Source organism: Hemibagrus wyckioides, linkage group LG09, assembly GCF_019097595.1.
Source record: "Hemibagrus wyckioides isolate EC202008001 linkage group LG09, SWU_Hwy_1.0, whole genome shotgun sequence".
Lineage (NCBI taxonomy): Eukaryota > Metazoa > Chordata > Actinopteri > Siluriformes > Bagridae > Hemibagrus > Hemibagrus wyckioides.
This window is the reverse complement of record NC_080718.1, coordinates 14,883,732-14,906,211: the sequence shown is the minus strand read 5'-3', so window position 1 is coordinate 14,906,211 and position 22,480 is coordinate 14,883,732. Positions and strand designations below refer to the sequence as shown.

The 22,480-nt window shown below is 39.0% G+C and overlaps 1 protein-coding gene across 1 annotated transcript in view; it reads right to left on the bottom strand.

The window, feature by feature from the left end:
• Nucleotides 1-260: 260 nt before the first annotated feature.
• itpk1b (inositol-tetrakisphosphate 1-kinase b) overlaps nt 261-22,480 on the bottom strand; it is a 32,161-nt gene continuing 9,941 nt past the window's right edge. Inside the window, exons 4-11 of the mRNA XM_058399698.1 lie at nt 18,468-18,593; nt 15,149-15,266; nt 4,777-4,875; nt 4,593-4,633; nt 4,178-4,343; nt 3,621-3,688; nt 3,328-3,490; nt 261-2,586 (exon numbers count right to left, since the gene is read on the bottom strand). Coding sequence (XP_058255681.1) covers nt 2,243-2,586; nt 3,328-3,490; nt 3,621-3,688; nt 4,178-4,343; nt 4,593-4,633; nt 4,777-4,875; nt 15,149-15,266; nt 18,468-18,593 — 1,125 coding nt within the window. The 3' untranslated portion in view covers nt 261-2,242. The remainder of the gene's footprint in view (nt 2,587-3,327; nt 3,491-3,620; nt 3,689-4,177; nt 4,344-4,592; nt 4,634-4,776; nt 4,876-15,148; nt 15,267-18,467; nt 18,594-22,480) is intronic.

Sequence of the window (22,480 nt, the reverse complement as noted above, 5' to 3'; positions counted from 1 at the left end):
TCTAAAGCCTGTTCCAATCATTCATATATATATATATATATATATATATATATATATATATATATATATATATATATATATATATATATATATATATATATATATATATATATATATATATACATACACACACACACACACACAACTGCACTCATTTCAAGTCTACACATGTTCAAGCATGTCAAGTTCAATATGTCGATTAGATAGGCAATTAGCAGCCAGCAGAAAGTAAATGCAATCCAACGAAAGGTGAAGCTTGATATCTGAAACCATTTTTGTGCAAAAGTGCTTAGCATTTGGTATCCACACTTAATTAAAAAAAGAAAGATGTTTGACTTTTAACAATGGACCTCTAGAGGTGAGGGAACACACTACAAATAGCATTTCCCCCCAAAATTGCTCATTGAAAGTACCAAAGTTCTACAATACAAATTTACATCTGTGACCCAAACCAGTTCCTGAAACAGGATTGACTGAGCAAAGCTGAGAATTTTTGCCTGTGTGCATCTGTACAAACTCTCCATGTTACTATTTTCAAACGGTCTCGTTCAAATATTGTTGAGTGCTCTAGCATACTAATAATAATAATAATAATAATAATAATAATAATAACAACAACTCAGATGCCCATATAAAAGTTCCAATGTAAATTATTATATTTCCCTTTTAAATGTAATGATAGGTCAAAACTAAAACAAATTGTAATGGATGATCAATCTATTGATCTGAACAAAAACATGAAGAATTCCAATTGAATTCAATTTCCCCTTTGCTAAATAAAAACAAAACAGTGACATGCACCGAGACGATCACTAATAAACATGTATACCAAAAACAAAATTAGCTTATGAATCATAGTTGAGTCTTTTAAGACTGTAGTGCTTATATAAGAAATGCAGTTAATTCAGTAAACCTTTTGCACTTGTTGCATTTTCTAAATAAAGAAAAGTAGGTTTTTTTTCTCTAAAAGGGGTCAAAAAGCTAACTATTATCAATCGTTTGAATTAGAGCTAACTGATTTGCTCTTTGGAATGCAAGCTTCCATCCATTAAAAAAAGTAATTCCTAATTTTTTTTTTTTTATGTGTGTGTAAAAATGTACCCAGATCTAAATCACTTGGATTTGTTAGTGATTGGTTAGTAAAAACAAAATTACTGAATATAAATTAAACATCGTTCTTGATCATCCAAACAGGAATGGTTATAGGAATCGGCATTAATCGTCACCTTCAAGTGAGATTTTTCAGAAACACACCTTAGTATTTTTTAAATAACAGACAAACACCTCCATACATACAGTCATCAGATAACAACTCTGGCATTCCTATTAACCACGAGTGGGACGTAAGGGGGGTGTGGTTACAGACCTGTACGATTCAAAAGCAACTGCACCAGACCACACCCAAAATATTGGAATGCAAGAATTTCTGGTCAGACACAAACATGCACAAGTTCACGCAGAAAATGCACTTTCACGTTTCACATTTGTTGTCTCAGAACACAATCTGAAACATTAATGACCCTTGACATTGCAATTCCCAGGGTTTGGATCATCACAAAAGAAGGAAATAGCATACAGAGAAATGCCAGGCGTCATAATGTTTTACCAAGGCAGTTAAAAAGAAACCGCTAAGCTGAACACCTTAGAGCCAATAATGGAGTGAAAAAAAAGGTGTTACACACTTTCATCCTTAAGAAACAACATTTCTACAGAATCGCTCTTCTTAGGTCAGAAGTGATTGGGAGACTTGTACACTAACACATCAGAGACCATTACAGCGCAGGATTGACACTTAACATGGAGCTGTTACAGGATTGACTTATAGGTACATGTCCACTGGCAAATGAATACAGTATTATTAAAACCCTCATCCTACCAAAACCAGTGGTATACACTGAGAATCCCTTCTAATGCCTAGCTTCAAGCTCATCTCTCCCTTCAGTCTCTACAGTGCTTCAAAATAAAACACATTTTAAAACAAATATGAACACTACAACGAATCTGTTGATCAATACTGAATTCACTTTACAGTACTGAGTATTAGACTGGAAAAAAAATTACACAAAAGCATAAGGAATCCATCACCTCATTATTAACACTATCAACAAATATAGTAAAAGGTTTATTTCTGATTACAGATACCGCTTTAATATGGTCTATTCTCGTTATTTATTATTATTATTATTATTATTATTATTATTCACTCTGATCTTGTGTTGTTCAGTAGAGAGAAAGAAGGTGGTCACTGTGAGGAGGCTTTAGTGGCAATGGTGGCCACGCAGTGCTGTTGGAAGTTGGGGGACACTGCTGAATTGCAGCCCAGTCTCTGGCATGGACTCTTTAGTCCATCTTCCCCCTCCAAGATCCATGCGCTGCTGCTGCTGTTGTTGTGCGACTCTTCCCCTAACAGACTGCAGCACTGCTGGGCAGGGGTTCCGCTCCGCTCCTCTGAGACTGGAGCTGTTATGGCTGCTGAAGTGGGTGAAGCCAGTGGTGGAGGAGGATGGTCACTGGAAGACTGGCCTTGCAGCACGCTGGTGATGTGGTTGAGGAGGTCAGTAAAGAACTCTGGAACACCCTCATATCCTAGAAACACATGGAGGGCAGAGTTAGGGAGAAGCATGGACTAACAAAGGACTTGGGTAACGGAGATGGTGTACTGAAACAAACTTAATTGGGATTTTTACCATTTGATATGGACAATATCTAACATTTAAAAGGTGCAAAATATTTTTTATTGTGACAAATGTTCAAACACAAAAAGCAGACATTTGAGGTTCAGTACTTAGTAGAACAACTTTTGGTTCTAGCATAGCTGCATCATCTTGGCACATATTCTTCGTGGCAAAATTGCTCAAGCTTTGATGGATGTAAAAAGCGGCCGAGCCTTTCGACAGATTATCAGTTAGACTGAGGTTTGGACTGAATGATTTCAGGCTTTGGCAGTATGCTTACTGTAGTTGTGGCTGGAAAGTGAATCAGCTATCAAACATCCTCCCAAAAAATCTCAAATCTCATGCTGACTAGAACAAATTGTTTGCTTAAGATTTGGTTCCAATCATCTTGCCCTCAACCCTTACCAGCTCATAATCCCCATAACATATTGCTACACTTACTATACTTCAGTCCAAAATGATAAGCAAAGTTTAGTTTCTGCCAAATGAGCTTTGTCAATAAATTTACCAAACCTATTGACATGTACTGTGTTCTGCTGAGGATAAAATCAAACTTTTGTTTCACGAACACAACCAGGGGAAAAAGGGACAGCATACAGTTTAAAGCCTAGAAAACATGGTGGTGGATTATAATACACCACACACCACTTACCAGGGAAAGCATTGATGTCAATGACCGCATGTTGGCCTGTCTGGTTGTTGATGATCACGTCAATGCCAAAGAGCGACACTTTCAATGCCTGACGCAGAGATCTGCAGAGTTCCCTAATGACATCATTGTTGGGTGGCTGGGACACCCCTTCTACATTATCTCGCTACAGAGATGGGGACAGGTAGAAAAACATATTAAATATGCTGAAACACTGCTTTATATTACCTTGATATAAAGAAAAATGTCCAAAAAATTATATTAACAGTAAATTTTGTAACTTCAGAGGGACTTACAGATGTAAGGTCTGAGGATGACTCTGGTTTGGACACGTTATGGCTGTTGAAGAAAATAGCTTTGCGGTCTGAAAAATGGAAAACAGATGACTTATTAAACTTTTTTCTCCCCCGAAATGCATCTTTCCCAGAATGTATCTGATATACTGTATGTGGGAGTGTAAGATTGTGGACGGACCACTAGGCTGCAGCAGAGGCCAGGAGCTGAGTAAAGCAGGCTCTGATAAACCTAACTCAAAGCCAGACAGGAGGAGACAGAGAGGAATTTGGATCTGCATGGAGGATTGTGACTTCCAGATGTTTGCATACAGCTTACAGGACTCGAATGTAGCCAAGTCTACTTTGCATGATAGCTTGTACAGTAGTGCATGCAAATGGAGCAGCAGTCAAAATGTTTACTCAGGTAGATTTTATGATGAGTGACGGAAAAGTGAGGGCTTAACTACTAGTTTTAGGTTGCAACACAGGGCCAGACCAGCTAGTTAGATTTAAGAACAGATACATAATGACCAACCCATTAATATAATATAAGAACATAAGCAGTGCTGAAAGCTCACCAGCAGGGCCAGAAGGGAAGTTCTTCAGGGAAGGTCTTTCCACCACGGTGTAGGACTCACCCACCACAAACACCTTATACAGCACTGCATTATGGTTGATGAAGCTCTGAATCACACATGGGGGCTTCACATCCTTCAGATCCTCAGCACTAAAAATGATGGCCATCTGCAGAGAGACAGGGAGACAGTGTATGAGGTGTGACGCAGCGGGAGAGCTCCTAATCGTACGCATATTGATTAGGCTAAAAGTCAATCAAAAGTTATTTTAAAAAACCACTACTTATTGGTAATGACGCAGAAACAAGCTGAGAACAACAGGGGATTGTGTGAGTTCACTGTGTAAATATTTGCTAACCTGTGCTTAGCTTCCCCTGGTTAGAGAGGTTAATTGAAAAAAAAAAAGATGGCGTCTTACCTCATGGGAGTTGGTTCCGTGTGCTACTCGTGTTTTGCAAACTGAGGGATAAAAAAAGGACAACATGCATACAGCATTAACGTACAAAAAATAGTTAAATATTACAAAAACAAGTAAAACAAGATGTCACTTCCTGTATTCTTTTTTTTTTTTCTTTTTTTTTACAGGAAGAGGAGGGACTTACTGAAGGGGAATGTAAGACCATGTTGCTTGATCTGTTCCAGTGTGTCTGGACCACACTCACTGTTCAGCACCATGAACGGAGGAGAGCAGATCCTCTCATCTATAGATAGAAAGAAAAATAAATTGAAGGGTTAAATAAATATCTCAGTATGTCTCGCTGAATTGATCAATTCATTTTTGCATTACACCAAACCATAAGGAAAATAAGATGCTCTGTTCTGCTTCAGCAGGAATGTGTGTTTTGGCAGAAGCGGATGTTACCCTGAGTCACCCTCATGAAACAACTATAAATTGCCTTTTCTGAAAGCTCCTCAGTCATCGCTTCACTCTCTTCCCTGTTTACTCTGGTGGCAGAGGAACAATGACCACACAGCACTGAGCCATGACTCCCTCTGCATAATACAGGAGGCAGCCAATAGGCCATGTGCAAGACGAGCCATGAGTTCAAGGCTTTGTTTGGAAATACTGTACTCTCACTGTTCTGCATCTTGCTAACAAACACCATGGTGGGAATGAAAGGAAAGAATCAATATCTGTGAACATGGAGTCGCTTTCCTTAACGCAACACTTCCAGGTGTGTGTGTGTGGGGGTGGGGGGGGTGGTAGAACAAGAATTAAATCCATTACTACTAATTTACTGACTAGTTACTGCATACTCTATAGATGATGAGTGTAAGATTTATCTGAATGAAAACATCACACACACATCTCCAGGGCTAATTGTATAAAGCCAGACCACTAACTATAGCTAGCAGGATGTGTGTAAGGAATAAAATACATATACTGACAGCGATATAAATAAACACTTCAACACTAGTTATCCACCACTCAGTTATCATTAAGTTAATAGTTAGAAAAACTTTGGAACAATACAATTTCCACAATAGGAATGAATGTGATATCTATCTAGCATTGTCTGTACCGCTTTTCAGTTCTATTCTTAGGTCATGGGGAGCCTGTGCTTATCTCAGGCGTCATCGGGCATTAAGGCAGGATACACCCTGGACAGAGTGCCAACATCGCAGGGCACACACACACTCATTCACTCACACAATCACACACTACGGGCAATTTAGAGACTCCAATCAGCCTGGAAGCATGTCTTTGGACTGTGGGAGGAAACCGGAGCACCCGGAGGAAATCCACCAAGCATGGGGAGAACATGCAAACTCCACACACACAGTGAGCAGGAGCAAGACTCCAACCCAGGATGCTAACGTGCTAACCAGTAACCCACCTTCAAATTTAATAAATATACTAAATAATAAGAAAAGAACAAAACCCTGAATCCATTTTCTAGACTGTCTACACTGCACTGACTCATTGTTTTTCTCCTCTGTCTGGCTGCCTGTCAACATGTAGTCTGTCCTCCTTCGTGCCTGAAGTTGGTGCATGATGATGCGTGACGTATCTGAGTTGGTATATGATCCATGTATACACAATTCACACCAGCTCCAAGCTGACACACTGTTATTCATGGTACTCAGGAACATCCTATTTTTTTTTTTTTTGACTCAATAATCTTTTCATTTTTAACAAGAGTGCACACTGTACTTTTAGTTAATCCCTTATTAACTCCATGACTTGGCACTATTGTGGTGCAGTGTGCCAGTCTGTGTTACTAGGTACTTGCTTACCATCCAACAGCGGGGATTGTGTTATCACCACTGCTGATAAGGACGTTTCAGAGGGAGGTGCTGATACCACAGAATCATGACTACAGCTTTATCAGACAGCTGAACGATAAGATCACCATGCACGCTAATGAGCCTGTATATAATAATAAGGGCTTTAAAATACACAGTACAGGCTTTGTAATAGTCAGTATGAATTAAGCCAAAATGATGTCAAAAAGTGTTTTACAAAACAAATAAGGTAGCTAATAGTATAGTACTATTCGAACATCTTTGAATGACTAAACAGAAGTGAAGCCAATATAAATATGTCGTTATTAACTAAATTTGTTGTGAGCAGACATTTAATCTAAGTCTTCATTTGCTTGTGACATGCTTGCTTGAATTTTGTGCAACCATGCAACAGACTGCTCTCACTGTGTCGGCAGTTAGTCACTAGTTGGATTACACAGTAATCACTTTTCCCATTACATTCAATTTGCAGTATTAATAAATGTTCCTTGGTTAAAAGGATGCCAAAGGCCAGTGTTAAACAACTGGCACTGCCCAGGCGAACATGAGCGAGCGCTTCACTTCCTGTTTGGCTGAGCTAGGTGCTGTGCTGCTGAATGACTATTTCACTGTCCAACAAGAAATTCTGTAGAATCAGAAGTAAAATAAAAAAATAAAAAAATAAAAATCCACTGTGGGTTTTCTTATCAGAGCACGAACATATATCCAGCAACAGAGCCTGAGCTTTTGTTCTGCTACTCTTGAGGAAGCTTACATAAGACTTTTCATGCTAGCCAGCAAAAATGGGCACTGAAAACATCCTACTCTGATATACTGACAGTGTGAGCATGCAATAACAATTTAATAGATCCTTCACATACTCTCATAGGTTTTGTAGAAGCAGTGTACCCCTGCCTGTTAGCTACTCAATTATTTAAATAATTTGGTTTATTTCATAACCCACTTACCAAAAATGTGGATACAAGTACACAATGCAAATTCGATGAACTATTTGAGTTGCAAAATCCACAATAATGGTAAGCAATAATGGTCCTCTGCCATGTCAGGACTGGGACTGAAATTGGGAGGCCTTAGTGTCAGTCTGCAGCTCTGTCTAAACACTCGCACAGCTCTGCAGACCTGTAAGAACCGGCTGAGACGTTTACGTGACATTTGCGGAATGTTTACCGGACGTTTGAGAAGGCGAGCCGATGTCTGGAGTTCTGCCCTGATTCTGCTTAAACACCGGAATGGAAAGCCCAGAGGCTGACTAATGGGATGGAGTAGACCTAAACTTTGTGCTTGAAATCAACATTGTGTATTTCACGTCCCAATGGATGTCTTAAAATACTCCAACACTTTCCATTCCTTGACTGGTCAACACACTCCCAGCTTCTTGAGCGTTCAGTATATAGCAAATTATTGTAAAATGCTGAAAAATGTAATTATGCCACTATCTCAACTGTCCAGATCACAATCCCAGGCATCAAAATAAAGCCAGATGCACCGAGGCTTAAATATTATCTCAGCTGCTGTTGTGCTGAAATCTTCCAGCCTGCTGAAAGCTTCCTGTGTGATAACAGGAGTTTATGTGACAGTGTATTCAATTTCTGTCATAACATATTAGACTTTTACAAGTGATCTATAATGTAATACATGATTTATGATCAATTTAAAGCTGAATGTTTATATGATTGTTGTGAGTTGTTCATATTAACTTTAAGCTTTAACACACTAAAGATATTAAGCAAATATTTAAAAAAGACATAAATCCAATTATGCCCCATGTGTGCAATGTTAAACAGGCCAGAATGTTTCAGCAGGTGCTGCCAGAATCTCATCACCTTCCAGTATATAGAAGGCAGTATTTATCTAAATCAAATCCATTTTGTTTTATCCAAGGTCAAGATATCCAACCCAAGTTTGACCAAATTTGGAAATCGTCATTCCTTTTTTGTTTAAAATGTGGGCTCAGGGAGATTTCAGCAAGAGTCTTTCTGCCTGAATCAGAATATCACAAGTGTCCAAAATGAGTTATACAAAAGTCTTAGGCAGAGCATATAAATGTTCTGCTTTCCATGACATCCAAGTAAAATCCAAACACCTTGAATGATGTATTAGTCTGTAAAACTGTAATACTCATCTTAAACCTCTCATTCACTGTGCAGTTACAGCAGTATTTTTTACAATTATGACCCAATAAAATCTTGTCTGTTTCTGTAACAGACTGTGAGATTACATGTTCTCCATGACTGATTATATAATCAAGGTGCTCTAAAGATAAACCTGCAGTAAATGACATTCTTATGTCATTGTTATGCCTGGAGAAAATATGTCTTAAAAGATATTTTTTTTATAAAAGGGAATTAATTGTTATAAATAATGTTTGAACAAAATTCTAATTTTATATGTAGCTGTTCTGTGAGTTTGACATGACTGGTGGCAGTGGTCACACTCTGAGATCCATCCATGTTCTGTACCGTTTATCCTACACAGGGTTGTGTGGAAACTGGAGTCTATCCTGGGGACTCGGGGCACAAGACCTGGGACACCCTAGACAGGGTGCCAGCCCATCACAGGGCACCCCTACACATAAGCGCACACACGCTACAGATAATTTGGAGATGCCAATCAGTGTACAATGCATGTCTTTGGATTAGAGGAGGAAGCTGGTATACCCAGCTGACACCCCTGAAGTATGAGGAGAACATGCAAACTCCAAGCACACAGGGCAGAGGCAAGAATCAAACCCCTTAACCAAAAGGTACCAAATAGTTGATTTGGGGGAGTTCTTTAAACAGACTGCAAATGCAGATGAGAATAATGAAGGAATAACAAAGACCTGGACACGGACCAGCTAAGGAGCCAATTGTCCAATTACATTTGAGTGCATATATACTATAATTCCTACAATAATCAATCGATTAGGATGTAAATAAACTCCTGCACTTTATTTGCTTTGTCTGCACATACTTGTTTAAATTTAGCTCCTAATTATTGGCTTAAAACAAAGACATTTAGAATAACTTTGTCAATATCCAAATATTTACGAAGCTGACTATAAGAATTTAAGTAAGAAAACATGTTTTCCACTGTGGAAACCTTACTCACAAAGTCTACTTTTTCCAAGGATATTTCTTGCTTCTCCTGACATTAACAACATGTGTCCTTCGGCATGGCAGGCAACGTGTAGAGCATTTTAAGAGCAAATGTCTTTCCTATTTTTTTTTTAAATAGTCATCTATTTGTCACTGGTATATTTTGAGTTCTCACTGTCTTCCCTACTAGCACAGATTTTTGAAATGAAATGAAACAGCCTTTATTTGTCACATATACATTACAGCACAGTGAAATTCTTTCTTCGCATATCCCATCCTTGGAGGTTGGGGTCAGCGCACAGGGTCAGCCATGATACAGCGCCCCTGGAGCAGAGAGAGTTAAGGGCCTTGCAGTGGCCCAACAGTGGCAACTTGGCAGTGCTGGGGCTTGAACCCCTGATCTTCCGGTCAACGACCCAGAGCCTTAACCACTTGAGCCACCACTGCCCCTAGAGTTGCATAGAGTTAATCCATAATGACAGTTTCTACCATTTTTTTCAGTGTAACCACTGCTTGCTCTGGATCTGTGAAACTCATCACATAGGCCAACATGTTTCACTTTTATCATCACATCATCTGCTGGGAATTCAAACCATTGGTCAATATATGCAAAAACAAATTGACAGAACCGCAGAAAGTCCTGTCTCAGGTGGGTCCTTTGTGCTGGGAGCAATTTGCCTGCATGGTTTGGTTATTGGCTGAAAAAAATAAAAGCTCTCTATGTTTTCTCAGTTCCTCATTCAACTCATACAAAGAGCAATTTATTGTTCCCTGTGTTAGGCGCAAACTAGGCAAGAAAATGTTTCAACTTCAATGCCTTATCAGCATGGAACAACTTACAGGATGACGTATGCACGTGGCCATGATTTGATTGTATATTCTATTTGATTCAATTTTATTTGTATAGAACTTTTAACAATGGACAATGGTTTACAAGTAGCCTTACAGGACTATAAAAATTCAGAATAAATATTACAAAGTCTAAAATGTAAATTTATATATATATATATATATATATATATATATATAAAATTTAAGTTTTAAATAAATTTAAAAAAAAATGTGTGTGTGTGTATATATATATATATATATATACACACATATACACACACATACACACACACACAGAGGCAATAGTGGCAATAAAAAACCTCCCTGAGACGATATGAGGAAGAAACCTCGAGAGGAACCAGACATAAAAGGAAACCCATCCTCATCTGGTTGACAAAAAGAACATGATTAAATAATTTCCTTTCTACAACTGTGTATAGTCAAGCGGACTTGTGTAACCAGGCGCTTTAAGACATATATACATACAACATATAAGTATGAGCATCAGTGTAGTTTCTGAATTAATTATAGATTTATCATAAATTCTTTCCTGACAAAGCCATCAAATGTTCAGTGATGGAGACCTGAGCGCAAAAGCAGTCATGGCAACAGCAGTTCAAAGCCACCGCCATGGTCTCCAAGTGGTATCATCCACAGCAGCTTTATGCATCTCCAGGCTGTCCACATGGGGCAGCACTGAGCACCTTCAAGTATTGAGACACCAGCTATGGGATGAGATTGTATATAACTGGGACTTTTTTATATGTTAATTTTTTGTTATTGTGTTATTGTATTGTAGATCACTACTGTAAAAAGAGATTTAACCTCGATGAGTTTTAATCCTGATTAAAGAAAGATGTCTACTCCTACTCATAACCTTCAGTGATACACAACTCTGTTTCCTCTAGTTTTGTAATACAACACATATATTTAGCAAAAAGTTCATGTTCATGCAGTACAGGTTCTCTCTTCATTTTCTCTCAGGTCTCCCCTAATGAGCTAAAGTATGCAGTATTGCACGCTGGCCAGCTTTGAAGGAGACGATGAACATCTGGATGAAAGTCTGCCAGCACGTACAGGCAGGATTTCTTGCCACTTAATCTCAATGAAGTTAAAAAAGTTTGCAGGTCTTTCTGTTGTGACGCAGATACTGAAAAAATGGTAGTACATCTTTCAAACCAATTGACATGACGTCCACTAACAGCTGATGACTGGCATACTGCATGTCTTATAAACAATGTGACAGTTTGTGTTCATGAAGTGACTGTATAATGATAAATCTGTTTCCCAAAATTAACATCTGTATTACCTGCAGGATAAGCTGCAACACGTCCAGTATCTAAGTAAACGTTCCAAGATGGTTTTTTTAAGAGCTTGATATATGTCTTTTGCTTTCCTCATTGTCTTCAAGATAGTCAAGATTACACTCTGCCAGACACTAGAATATCTGAGGCACACTGAAAACACGCTTCTGTCTGAGGATATCTGGGCTCATCTTCACCATCAAAGATCTTTTAAGATGTCCTGTCCAGTCTTTGGTCCTAGATCTTTCACAGCAATCATTCTGCTTTCATTCTATTCACATGAGGTTTCTTCATAGTATTTGAAGCAGTGATTCTATTATGTCTTATATCTTGCATCTTTAGATTGTGTGGCTTTTTTTGTACATCTCAGGGATTCTGTGTCAGGTCATTTTCACCTCTGTGGCTAACTGATAACTGCTGACAGTATATATACACTACAGAATAGATATAGTACAGAATACTCATGGCTTTCTTTCTTCTCATTGCTTGTTGTAGTATCCTGACAGGCCCCCTACATATTATGATGTGATGAACAACGAAAGCAAACTGAACGTTCAGGAAAGATCAAACTAGCGTGTGTATTTGACATGCGCAGATATTTTAACATCGTTGAAAAAGCAGCATAGACTTCACAGAGCCCTCTAGCAGCAATTCCAAAACTTTTGCTGAGGTCCGAATCCGAGTGTGATTGCGAGAGGGTTGCCCTGAAACGTTGGTCTGGTTGTAGGACACAAGTGCGTTTGAAATGTTGGTATACGTGCGTTGTGAAAAATAATGATATCTTCACACATGTTTAGGATACTTCCAAAACAAGTGCAGACCTGAATACACTGTGGCACAGTTCTAGTGAAATGAACTCACACCACCTCTTAAAAGGTATGTGGTACCTTGACTCACTTCCTGGTCTGCATGACAGATTTCACATTACCAGTTTTCTCTGACCCAGATACAGTCCAGGTCAAAACAGGATGGTTAGCAACCCAAGCCGATATTTGATATTTTACTTATTTATTAATTAATTAAATTGATTAATTTTTAGAACAAGTTCCACCACATTACATTATCCACATTTGCAAAGTTTACAAAAGCTTAATCTAAAGCCACAGACTTCCCTCACCTCCACATACATTACCCAGTCGATAACACTATGTAACACGATTTTTGTTCCTGGGTAGTGAATGACATTTTCCAATTACTCTTGATGGAAAATAATGATAAAAAAAATAACCATTAACCCCCTTGAAGTTTGGGTTTGGGCTTTTAAGAGAACGAAAACATCAAAATTAGCCCATTTTACTAAAAAAAAAAAAAAAAAAAACTGCACAAAACTAACCCAAACTTTCATGGCTAAAATGGGTTTTTTCTCTTTATTTGGGTTACAAAGAAAAAAAAATTTGAGAAAAACAAATTCTCAGTACAGGGTGTCCCTCATTTTGTGTCCTGAGTCATAATAATAATACAAAGAAAAAATTTGTCACATAGTGTAATACTAACAAGAGCAGTACGAAAACTAAAAAGCAGAATCTACTGCTTCTGCCTATATAAAACACCTCACAGTCCACAAAGATTGTGTTTAGATCCTTAACACAAAAATGTGTCTTAAAACATCACCAAAATCAATTTTTAAAAAAGAAACTGCGATATCCTTAAATTACTATATTTACACATACTCGCTGCCTACGTGAAGCAAGGATGGTGTTTAACAGAGGAAAAGAGAAGTCTGGCCTTTTAAAGTGCCATCAGCACAACAACAGGAGGCCAACTCCGGGATCACATAAACACAACCGGGGGAAATGATTTCAGAAGTATATGTTATGCTCTTGTCCTGTCGAGTCTCTAGAGACAGGACAAAAGACAGGAGTGGACAATGTTTAGGCAGAGCAACGGTGCACTGAGAATGAGTCATATGGAGGAAAACCTGCTCAGGCTCACTCACTTTTCTCTGCAGAGAGCCACTTATCACACCACAGGAGCTCTTACTGGAACATAGCTGGAGTAACACAGTACATGTGCACCAACACAAACAGCATTCATCATAATGCCTTGTACCGGTGTATGGGCTACAATACGTGAAGTCTCAAAAAGACATCACTTTTAAACATTCGCCCCATACAGCGCACACCTATAAAGCAAAGCGGTGAATGATTGACAGCAGCGACCTTCTACTGTTATTAAAAGACAAACGCAGTATTGACAACAGAAGCACACAGTGCTATTTCCCTGTACCATGAGCGTGAAGAGTGAATAAGAAGAAGCTGATCATTTCTCCCTCTCTTCTTTTATTTAATTACTCTCTCAGATCCACTTTGAGGCATGCCTGAGAGTAGCATATTCATTTGCAAAGAATAATGTGACGCACATGAGGAATATGAAATAGTCAGCAATGGTGTTAAATCTCAGCGCAGTGTGCATTTCAAACAGTTTCTTACCTTAAATACTTAACAAGACTACAAGAAAACTGTGTGCATGACAACGATATGTGAGAGACGAGCAGAAACAGACTGGAAGCTTGATGCTTCGTTACATAACCATCTGCCATGTGTGACTGCAAGGGAAAGGACTCACAGAATGCTCAGAGACAAATATAGACACACACACCCCATGTGTGTGTGTGCAGGTCTGTGCCAGTTCAGGATTCCTCTTTCTGGAAAAATATTTGTGTTGAAACCCACAATATGTAGACAAACACACAGGAATGGGTGACAAATTAAAGGAAAAACCAGTAGAATGTGTGTTAAGTGTGTCCAGCCACTACATAAGCTACTACCAACAGCTTGGCACAGATTCTACAGGTATGCAGTGTTTCAGACACTTCAAATCAAATTCTGGTGCATTTATGCCCCCCCTCACTAAGATATGAACACAGTAATGGACCAAAATAACTGGGTTATCTCAGACTGTTTGCAAGAAAACAGTAAGAAAGTGTTTTGACCCTGAATCACAACGCATCAATTGGAGGAAGTGAATCCAACATGCTGTGTATTTTGGGTCACAGGCATCACATTTCTAATTCAGTGAACAAGTGTATTATTAAGCTCTGAATTCAGCTGATTCCTTTTTCTGTTGTTCTATTTCAGACCAATGAATGAACGTATTAATAGTACATTTTCATCCCTACAAATGTTTTGGTTCGTTTGATACAAAAAACAAAGCAAAAGTATGAATTATGTTCTGATTCAGAGTAGGTGTGAACACACATTACAAGTCTCTGGAACTGTACCGGATATATGGGTATTTTTTCATCACTATTCCAAAGATATTCCCTCTGTTAGTGATTTATCAGGCCAAAATCTCCCACAGATGTGTCGAACTTGTCGAGATCAGGTGACTAAAGACCTTAGTATATGCTTTACATCATTTTCATAGTCATGAAACTGGTCAGTGAGTCCAAATGCACTAATCTGGATGGGCAGAGTGATTTAAATTGGAGTGATAACAATAATAGCTCTTTTAAAAAGGTTTCTGTTAAAAAAAAAAAAATGAAAGAAAAGGAACTGACATAGTTCCTTGCATACCTTGCATGCAGGCCTCTATTCGATGGACCAGCTGGTAAGACTTGCAGCGGTCAAGCAGTGTCCTGATGGCTGGGAGTGGATCCAGCACTATTGTCTCAGGGTGAGCATCTATGTAGTCCTGCAAATTCAGGGGAAAAGGTCACATTCCTTAAACACTCACCAGCTAAGGTCTGCTTGCTAGTTTATTTAGACATTATATTAAAGCACAAATGCACAATAAGGAGACACCAACTGTGAATGCAGACACAGACATGCACACACAAACACACTCAGGGATCTGTTATATCACACACACTGAGCACAAAACTGTTATCTGTAAGAATCTCTCTTTTCTACACAACATCCTCAAGTCTCTTTGCACTCCTAACGCTCACAACCACTCTCCACAATCACACTGTTTCTTTGAGAGAAATGAGTAAAGCAGGTAAATGAAGACACCGAGTTGATTAGAATGTCTCTACAAAATATATTCGCTTTCCCGTTTTCTTACGATTTTAAGAAGCCGTGCATGATTATACCATCCCTATCTCCCACACCCTTCAGGCATGTATGCACGTGTGCTGTTCATGCATGTCCGCTGTCAGCAGGAGCATCAGCATCAGCATGTAATCAGGAATGCAAAGCACAAATCCTGCCAGCACAGATCCAAAGCAAGAAAAGTGTTATGTAAAAGCAATCATGCTGACGTTTAAAAAAACAAAACAAAAAAACACTACTCTCTCTCTCTTTCGTAAAATCAGAATGACTCATTTTACAGAGGACTTTCCATTACCAGTTTTAAATGATATGAATTATGATTGTGCTCCTCTGTTTAAGACTGTTCTTCCTCTACTGTATTACTTCTCTATTTTTCTCACACACACACACACAAGTGGAAGTCATCATCTAAAAGGGGAAAAAACATTTGGTGCACATAACCAAACTGTGTAATCACCTTGCAGGTACACTATGTTGCCAAATGTTTTGGGACATCTGCCTTCACATGCACATGAATATAATATGGAGTTGACCCGCCCTTTGCAGTTATAACAGCTGCAACTCTTCTCGGAAGGCTTTCCACAAGGTTTAGGAGTGTGTTTATGGGAATTTTTAACTATTCCTCTAAAAGCGTATTTGTGAGATCAGGCACTGATGCTGGACGAGAAGGCCTGGCTCTCAGTCTCCACTCTAATTTATCCCAAAGGTATTCTATCGGGTTGAGGTCATGTCTTTATGGACCTTGCTTTGTGCACTAGTGTGCAGTCATGTTGGAACAGGAAGGGGTCATCTCCAAACTGTTCCCACAAAGTTGGGAGCATGAAATTGTCCAAAATGTCTTTCACTGGAACTAAGGGGCCGAGCCCAAGCCCTGAAATACAATACCTGAATTGAATGATTTGGAGGGGTGTCCCAAAACTTTTGCCAATATAGTGTATTTTCTATAATATCTGCAAGTTACCAAAATGCACTGACTTAAAGTAACATCCTTCCACCCATTTTCTGTAGTGATTATCCTACACAGGGTCATAGGGAGCCTGAAGTCTATCCCAGAAGACTCAGGACACAAAATGAGGGACACCCTGTACTAGGAGCACACAAATTCACACGTATACTAATTTAGACATGCCAACCAGCCTACAACACAGATATTTGATACGTAGGAGGAAACCAAAGAACCCAGAGGAAACCCCTGAAAACACAGGGCTAACATGCAAACACAAAGCAGAGGCAGGAATCGAACCCTCAAACCCAGGAAGCCACAGAGTTAGTTTGCGACACATCCTTAAAAGACTTGATTATCACTTGCGCATGTATTTTCACAACAAAACAGTGCAGCAAAAACCATGTTACCAAACATTCTTTTGCAAGCAGCTGGTGTACAAAAGAGGTTATACTTTCAAAATCTTACATCCATAATGTTTATAAAACCCTCAAATGGCCTTGCCTAAAATAGTTAGCTTACAGTGTGGGACTGTAAACAGTATATGGAGTACTCTTGTATATCTGCTACTGTATTAAGAACCATTATACAGCTTTATCAGGCACAAATATGTGTAGTTTGTTATGCACTAAATTTACTCATGTTTATATTTTGAAAAAGTCTTATGGTCTGAATAAAATGGGCTTCAATTATGGCCAACGTTTCTCTTTCCAATCCAAAACATAGTTGTCCACTAACAGTTCGGATCAGTGCCACACAGTTAAGTTCCCTTTTTGTACCCTCTCCCTGCAAAGATTTATACTTTGAGATAGGACTCAGTGAAGCAAGGCAAGCATCTACTTCCTTATATGTTCATAAATGTAGCAGCATTCAGTTGTGTGATGCATGGTAGATGGGTCCTAAGTGTTACCTAGAACTCACACTGGAGGCCAGACATAAGCGGCACATCTTAAGAGCTTTGTATCCAATCCACGCTGCATGTTCCTGATGATTTACGGCCACAACTCTTTCATTTTGTAAAGAAGGTTAACTCGCATATACATGATGTTTATTTTATTTGTGGAATAAGATTCAGTACTCTACAAATTCTTTGCTTTGCAACCAGCTTAGTCAGATTACTGGTACAGATTATGATTCTTCAGAATAAGCTGCACACTGCATGTAAGTGAAATAAAAAGATAAAAAAATAAAAAAATCATTGAAGGACATGCACAGCTCCCGAGTGGCGCAACACAATGCGTTCACACACTGGGGAATCACGAGCGATTTCAAATCCCAATGCAACAGCCAACGAGCCAGAAGCCTAGGGAGCAATATCAGCTATGTGCTCGAGAATTTTACTTCTGAAGACTGTGTTAACGATTATAAATTCACAGTACATCAAGTTGTGTTCATTTGTGAAGATTCTTATGAACAAAACATGTAAGAATCATAAACATTTGACGGTCACAGAGATTATTTTCCACAATAATCCAAAAGCCAGTGGAGAAATCCTGTCAGCTTTTTGTTGAGCCAGGGTGATGCTGATTTCCGGGCTGGCCTGCAGAAAACACGTCATCCCTGCAGCACTCTGTGATAAGGGAGAGCTGGCTGGTGGGTGGAAATTAGCAAGTGACAAAATTAGGGAGAAAACTGGGGGAGGGGGAAATCTACACTCGTGTGCAAGCTTGTCTCTTCCAGCTAAAGCCGACTGAAATACAGTTTCAAGAGCAAACAGTGTCATGTTTAGAGCATCTGGTCCATTAGGGAATATGTTAGATTCTATTCCAATGCATGGTACGTCAGTCCCTTTACCAGCCTACACCATTAATCCTCACAGACACACTTAACATGATATGGACAAATATTAGCTGCTAAACATAGAAGCATAATAACGTTAGTATTGTGGCTAGTTCTCACCTGCACACGCTGAACCAGTAACAGGGACTGGGTGTCGTTCTGGTCCGCCTCCAGGATCAGATCTGTCAGCTTGTGGATGATGACGTCTAAAGGGCCCTGCTCCTCCAGAGGCTGGCTCAGGTCAAGCTGAAGGCAGAGAAGACGACAGCAGCTTCACAAATGCAGATGCAAAATGATCTGGATTTCACGTTACGCTACAACAGCTGCATACACTGATCCCTCGACATTACTTTGCAAATGATATTTCTTTTTACGATGAAGTTCACATTCAGCTGCAGTCTCTGCTCTGATGCCTTTAATAAAAAAATTTTTAAAAAAAGAATCTATCAACAACATCTATATTCGTTTCACAACGTTAGAGGTGCTTGCATTCAGATTCTGTCGAGTACATGAATAATAATAGTCCAGATGGCATTAGATAGCTGAAACGGAGATAAAGAGGGCTGTAAAACTCAAAGGCACACCGAGTCGATCAGGCCGTGCCGAGCTGCTCAAGAAAATGGGTCAAACACACGGCTAGGGATACAAGACGTGTATGAAAGCGATATTGCACTTGTATTCCCCTGAGCCTGCTGTAGTAAAGTTTAGTCACTCATTGACCCAGAGGCTTGAAGCGAAAACAGTTAGGTGTGAATCATTCAGATGAATCTGTCAATAAACTGCCAATACCAAGTACTAAAGACAAACGAATTTTATGTTGATATTTAAACAAGAGATCCACCAATGTCCCACTCTCATACAGTTGTATGAACCATTAAAGCTGAAGATGTGAAAGTCTGTAGCTCGCTGCTTTAATGCTGATGTGCTGACAGGCTGTTATTCACTCTGCTCCGTGTTCTCCTAATCTCCTGCGTACATCACTCAGAAGGGCCAGCTCCATATGTGGAGTGGAGAGACACACACACACACACAGCTCTGCTTTGACACTTGCTTCCACGCAAGGATGGTATTATACACAACACGTTCAATCCCAATACACAACCTAACCCGAGCTCTTTTCTGATCTACAGTAAATTTAACGCCTCTTACGTCTTAACTGAATCAGTGGATTTGATCTGACCGTGTGTGATCGCTTTCTCAATCTGATTTCAATAACCACGGTTAACATGAAGCGGTGCTTGCTCACGTAGACACAGCTGATGATTTAATTATAACACAGAAGATACATAGGGCAACCTGACACACCACAAAAAAGCAATATCTCTGACCTGTCCTTGTCTGCATGAACGTGTTGAGTCTCTCAATCTCTCCACATCCTCTTATCTCTAAACCAAATATTATCACAACCTCCAGCAATCACTAGGGGGATGTAATCAGCCTTGGTGTAGTACGCAAGCAGTATGTATCTTACTGCACTATCTGTCATGAATTACCTGCGATTTTCCATCATAGCATATCAAAGCTAATTGATCTGTATGCCTGGTATTGCTTTATCATCTCTCCTTCTTCAGCTTCAACCCCTCCAAAAAAAGATATCAGTAATAATATTCACATGGAGAAACAAGCCGTCAATGTACAAGTCCATAACCAGATGGAGAGCAAGTGCATGTTATCTGATGAGTCATTCGCCTTCTCAGAAACAAGGTGCGGAGGAAGCAGTAGCCAGCCAACGAGGGCTCGGAAATAAATTCATGGAAAAATGAAAAATTTAAAACAATGACTCATGTCTCTTTGGAAAGCTCAGAATCTGAATACAGCCAGGCTACAGACTTGACGTTGTTAAAATGCTAAACATTTCATTTACAAAAATCGCTCTCGTCACGCATTTCTATTATAAATATGTTCAGTTTTAACACGAGGGGGTGATGTGTGTGTACCGAAGTCCAAAATAACACATGGACAGAAACTATGTAGGAGAAGAGGTTTCAAAACAGCAAAAAAAACTGACCCTTCTGTGCTGATGTCATTGCTCTTTAATGTTTCCCTTCATGAAATATTCACACACCGAGCATGTATTCATATTTTATGAGCCTATATTAGCAAATAAGAATAATCTCCTGTCCGGTGATAGATTGACCAGCTTCACAAAATGATCACACAAGAAACCAGAACAATTAGACTGTGTGTGCCGACAAGGGCTTGTGCTCTGAGTGATCAGATTATTTCACCACATTGTGTTCAATAGTCGATTAAACAAGCCATGAGCACCAGAGAAAGAAAGGGTGTAGACTTCCTGTGGGTTTCCAGAAAAGGCCTAAGGTGAAAAATTGCAGTTAAGGTCAAGCACTAAAAAAAAAAAAATCCAAAAGCCTGAGACCACCCTGAAAATCTGAGACTGGAACTAAACACAAGCGTTTAAAATAAAGAAAATAAATGTAAGTAAATGTGTGGTATTGATCACGTTAACTCGTACATACAAAAGGCCTGACTTTTCTCATGTCTAATCTATTGATGTGTGTATTTACACAACACTCTGATTGGATTTGATCTGAAAAGGATCAGAAGATGTTGCTCAAAGTTGTGGAGTCCATGCATCTTGAGTTTAAGTAGCTATATTAAATACTCTACTTTTCAGTCAAGTTAGTGTCTTTTCACTTTATTAGGAACACCTATACTCCTGCTCATTTCTATAGCTGTCTAATCAGTCAATTATTTGGCAGCAGCACAATGTAAATAAATCATGCAGGTCAAGAGTTAATGGTTTGAAGATTTCAAAAACTGCTTATCAAATGCAGATTTTCTCACGCTACAGTCTCTAGAGTTTACAAAGAATGGTGATCAAAAGACATTTGGACCCCATTGTTGATAATGAATAAAGTCAGAATTGTGTTTGTGAAGCTCTAAATCATGTCCCGAGATGACCGTCAAATGACAGTGAAGGAAATGACCAAGAATGACACGATTCAAAGCCAAGGGAACCTCCTCCACTGCTGCTTTACTGACACATATATATATATATATAAATATAAATAACCTTAAGGGCAAAGAAAAAGATTGTAAACATAGATAAAGATCCCTTATGGGAAACACCTATTTAGTTCCCACATTAAAATAACCTTCAGTTTCTATTTTCTTGTGGGAATGGTCAGTTAAAAGATGTTCACAAGCAATGACATCATCAAAAACTGACCTTCCTGGTTCAGTAAATGTCAGCTATGTACATCAAAAGCAGATGTGCTGACAGTCAGGCAGAAAGACAAGACAAACTAGTCGCACAACTACAGCTCCAGTTCTGAAGACACTGTACAGACCAGTCCAGCTACAGATATTCCTGCTGAATGATTTGACCATCATGGCCAAGGTGAACTGTTGTGTCTCTATGTACACAGACAAAATCCAAGGTCAGATGATTGGTGCTGCTTGTACAACAGCATGATTAGTCTAGGACGGGGTCTGTGTAGTATCTCGGAGAGATCCCTGGTGAAATCTGCACACCTTTTAACAGGACTCTGTCTGCGTAGTGTCTGGGTTTCAGCCAGTACAGGAGATTATATGTTAAAGATGTTTAAAAAAAAATACAGTCACGGTTATTGGAGATTATCAAAAACTGTTTTCTGTTACATAATAAGGAAGTCGAAACCAAAAAATTCACAAGTTTCAGAGCTCTACCATTTTTAGATACTTTGAAGCTGAAGCTTTGAACCTCAACCTCAAGTTTTTTTAGTCACATATTTATATATATTTATTTGAAGCTTTAGAGCTATTAGATACCATCACCATCAAAACTTGTTTTCATGAAGTGCAGAAAGGAAGCCACACTTTAAACCAGACAAAATGTTAATACTTAGCTGTGAATCTTTTAACAATATGTAAAAATGTGATCTACACAGAAAGGGCAGCTTACCCCAACTGATTATTACAGAATGAATGTTCACTATGGAGGTTTCTTCCCTCTTACAAGCTTATACAACCTGCAAGCTTACAAGCAATAGTTTTAAATCAGGGATGTCCAATTTTATCTGCAAAAGGCACCGGTGTGGATGCAGGTTTTCATTCCAATCAAGCAGAAGCCACACCTGATTAATCAAATGAGCTTGGCTTTCAACAGACTTATGCCGGGTTCACACTGCAAG